We start from the raw sequence: 3,571 nt of genomic DNA, 5'->3' as shown, positions 1-3,571 counted from the left end.
AGAGACTAAAATGATGGATGCAATCAATCCTACTTCATATACAAATCAAAGCAAATTTCACGATTACTTTTAGGACACATAGGACGTATTGAAAAACCTTATAAAACTACTTGTTTGCCTGTGGATTTACATGGCAACATTTGAAACCAGTGGTCTAGCTAAAATAGGCAACCATGCAGAGGGAAATGCAGCATTCATAGAAATACCAAATTAACTCTTATGAACAGGGATTGCTGAAAGTAAAGAAAAAATGTAGGAATGAGCTCCTGGTTTCAGTGTTGCTAAGTTATTACTGAGTTTGTATTAACCAAATGTTGTCCCTTCCAAACAGAATCACACAAACTCTTTTTGCCAGCTTGAAAGAAATCGTATTAGGTACATGCAGCACTGAAAATCAACCTTGATGTTAAAGAAATAAAAAGTCTGGAAAAAGTAATTTCTGCTCTATTTTCCTCAATAACTTAGATTTATTTAATGTCCAGGCAAAAACTCTGGGACAAATTTAGATTTTATAACATCATGGCCTTGAACGTCCCTTCTTTCCCTCCCCACCCCACCCCCAATCCTCCCCAACAAAATAAATAACAAAAACTCTGCCCCCCCAGCAAAATATAAAACAAAACCCCGCCCCAAAACAAAACAAGGTAATTTTGTGCAAAGAACTCCATTTTTTTTTTTTTTTTTTTGAAAAGGGTAAAAACACTGGTAACATTATTTTCACTTCAATCACTTAACTCATCTAAATGATGTCACTGCTTCACAAATGCTAAGTGCTCCTGTGCCTTCGGGAGAATCCAACCCAAAGAATTTAGGGAAAGCATCTCAAGCACTCAGCCAGGCAGCCAGGCAGTGCAAGTGCTCGGTAAACGCAAAATCCAAGTGTGCCGCGTCCTCCTCAGCGGCGCGGTGCTACACATCGCTGGGCGACCGCGCTCTCTGGGAGACGCTGGACGGGACGCAGCCGCAGCAAACCAGACAGAGGGCTTTCTGGATCTCCTGGTTTCGGAAAGCATAGATGACCGGGTTGATGATGGAGTTGTAGGTGGCAGGCAGGAGAGTCGCGTACGTGTACATGGAGGGGTAGGTGGAATCTGCTATCAAGGAATAGAGGGTGAAAGGCATCCAGCAAGCAGCGAAGGTGCCCAGGATGAGCGCCAGGGTGGAGACCCCTTTCCGGGTGGTCACGTAGTGCGACGTGGCCAGGAAGTGGTGCTGCAGGGCGATCTGGTGGGCGTGTCTCATCACGATCTTACAGATCTGGACGTAGAGCTGCAGCATGAGCGCAAACATGAACAGGAAGGAGACCGAGAGCACCGCCGCGTTGTTCTTGGTGAGGGGCCTGACCACGCTGCAGGTGGACTCGTCTTTGAGGCAGTTCCAGCCCAGGACGGGCAGCAGGCCCAGACAGATGGACGCCCCCCACAGCATGATAAGCATGACATAGGTAAACGTGACCGTCCTCTCCGAGTTGTAAGTCAGAGCGTAATACAGCGAGAGGTAGCGGTCCACCGTGATGGCCAGCAAGCTGCAGACCGAGGCGGAGAAGGAGGCGACGATGAGGCCGATGGTGACCAGCTTGGTGGCCTCTGACCGCAGCAGGTAGGCGAACACAAAATTGACCACGAGCCCGACGCCCGCCAGCAGGTCCGCGAGCGCCAGGCTGCCGATGAGCAGGAACATGGGCGCTCGCAGGCTGGGGTTATGGAAAATGATAAGGACCACGATGGCGTTTTCGCAGGAGATGAGCGTTCCCGAGGTGCACAAGACAATGTCCCAGGGGTTTACCGCGAGCTCGGGCTCCGGCTCTACAGCGGGAATCTGGGAGGAGACCGCAGCCGACAGGTTCTCCGCAGAACCGGCGTCTGAGTGGTCCCGGGGCAGCCCGCTTAGATTGACCTTCAGGTCTTCATTCATTTTAACCCCTGTCCTCTTCAACGAAAAGACAGGGTTTTTAAGGTTCGGACACGCCAGGATCACAATCCCGGACCATGCGACACACACACGCGCGCGCGCGCACACGCACAGAAAGCCAGCCCCTGCTCTGCCACCCTCAAATGCCACAAGCTTCGGGGATGACAAACTGTGCTGAAACAAAACAAAAGCAAAAGTCTCCGTGGTTAAAGCACCGCGACCAAAAAAACCGGATGGCGTGGGAAAAACACGACAAGACTTCCAAACAGGAGCGCGAGCGCGGTGGGCACACACGCGATCGCGGCGCTCTGGCTTCTCAAGTGCAGGGAACACACATTTAAAAATCACATCTTGCAGGCTGGAAATGAACAACTGCTTGGCATCTGGGCTGCAGCCGAGCAAACCACGCGGCGGCGACGAGTCGCCAGGCCGGGTCCGCCATCCTCCAGCGGATATTTCAATCGCCTGTTCTCACCGAACTCCCACCCTTCCCCAAATTCCCTCCCGCTCGTGCACGAACACTCACACCCACGCCCCCCACCGGAACAAAGAGGGGTTCCCAGACTTCCCCGATGTGCACCGGGGGGGGGGGGCTGTTACGCCACGGGGGGGGCACAAAAAGCAGGTGTGTGGGGTGAAGGTGTGCAGACGGACAGATGGACAGACAGACACCCATGCACCGCCGCCGCTCTCCTCACCGCGGGGCCGCGCGGCGCACGCGACGGGGATGGCCAGGGCGCCCCGAGCAGGTGGCCCGCGGGCCGGGGTCAACGAGGGGGTCACCTTGGCGCGGCCGGGAGGAGGGGGCTCCTGTGGTGCTTCCGCAGCGCGCGAACTACTCCTTTCTCAAGTCCGCGCCGCAGCCGGCGACCAGGGGCGGCGGCCCCGCTCCGGAGAGGGCCGCGGGGGCGCGGGGCGCGGGGCGCGCGGCTCGGGCAGGTGAGCGCTCGGCGCGCGCCCGCCGCCCGCCTCTCCCCGCGCCGCCGCCCTCCCGGCCCTAGCCCCAGCCCCAGCCCCGGCCCCGCGCGCCCCCGCCCCCGTGCGCGCCGCCCGCGCCCTCCCCCGCCCCCGCCCGCACGCGCTTGCCCGCTCGCCCCGCGGAGGAGGCCGGCGCGCGCCCCCACGCGCCCCCAGCTGCGCCCAGGCCGCCGCGGCGGAGCCGGGCCAACCCCTCCGAGGGCGAAGATCCTGGAGGTCGGGCCCGTCCTGCCATCCTCCCTCGCCGGCGGGCTCTCCCGGGCCTGCGGCGCCCCGCATCCCACCCCAGCAGGAGGGCCAGGATCTGCGCCCGGGCGGGGCCGGGGGAGCGCCGCCTGGCAGGGCCGTGACCTCTTTCCTTCCTGGGGTTCCCCGGGGAGTCCCAGGTTCCGGGTCCCCGCTTCTCCATGCCCATCCCTAAACTGCTACATTCCTGGTCAAAAGCACTGCTTAGCGGGATATTTAGAATTAGCGACGGGGACGGGGAGGGGCAGCAGGTTGGGGAGCAAGACCTTTCAAATAGCTCTTTTCAGTTTGCCGCGGGCCACATAGCACTCCAGTCCTAAAGGGACCCCCTTGCTTGGCTGTGCCCTGGACCCTGTTTTTATTACTGTTTCCCCGGAAACATTTGCTTAACTGGATATATGCTGCTATGTGAATCATCAGCTATCATCATCAAATT

The 3,571-nt window shown here is 57.8% G+C and overlaps 1 protein-coding gene across 2 annotated transcripts; it reads right to left on the bottom strand.

The window, feature by feature from the left end:
• Nucleotides 1–655: 655 nt before the first annotated feature.
• GPR12 (G protein-coupled receptor 12) lies at nucleotides 656–2,807 on the bottom strand. 2 transcript variants are annotated; one of them, XM_037800242.1, is made up of 2 exons: nucleotides 2,695–2,807; nucleotides 656–1,929 (listed from the first exon to the last, which is right to left on the bottom strand). In XM_037800242.1, exon 2 carries the CDS (start codon nucleotides 1,912–1,914, stop codon nucleotides 910–912), a length of 1,005 nt encoding a protein of 334 aa, XP_037656170.1. In that variant the 5' UTR covers nucleotides 1,915–1,929; nucleotides 2,695–2,807; the 3' UTR covers nucleotides 656–909. The 2 variants fall into 2 exon arrangements, with proteins under 2 accessions (XP_037656170.1, XP_037656168.1); XM_037800240.1 differs by having other exon boundaries at nucleotides 2,610–2,799.
• Between the last annotated feature and the right edge of the window lie 764 nt (nucleotides 2,808–3,571).

Source organism: Choloepus didactylus, chromosome 12 (assembly GCF_015220235.1).
Source record: "Choloepus didactylus isolate mChoDid1 chromosome 12, mChoDid1.pri, whole genome shotgun sequence".
NCBI lineage: Eukaryota > Metazoa > Chordata > Mammalia > Pilosa > Megalonychidae > Choloepus > Choloepus didactylus.
The sequence above is the reverse complement of the archived record's forward strand: the minus strand, read 5'-3'. Positions and strand labels throughout refer to the sequence as shown.

Coding starts and splice junctions, on each gene's coding strand:
- GPR12 (XM_037800242.1), bottom strand. CDS start 1,914: ATGAATGAAGACCTGAAGGTCAATCTAAGCGGGCTGCCCCGGGACCAC.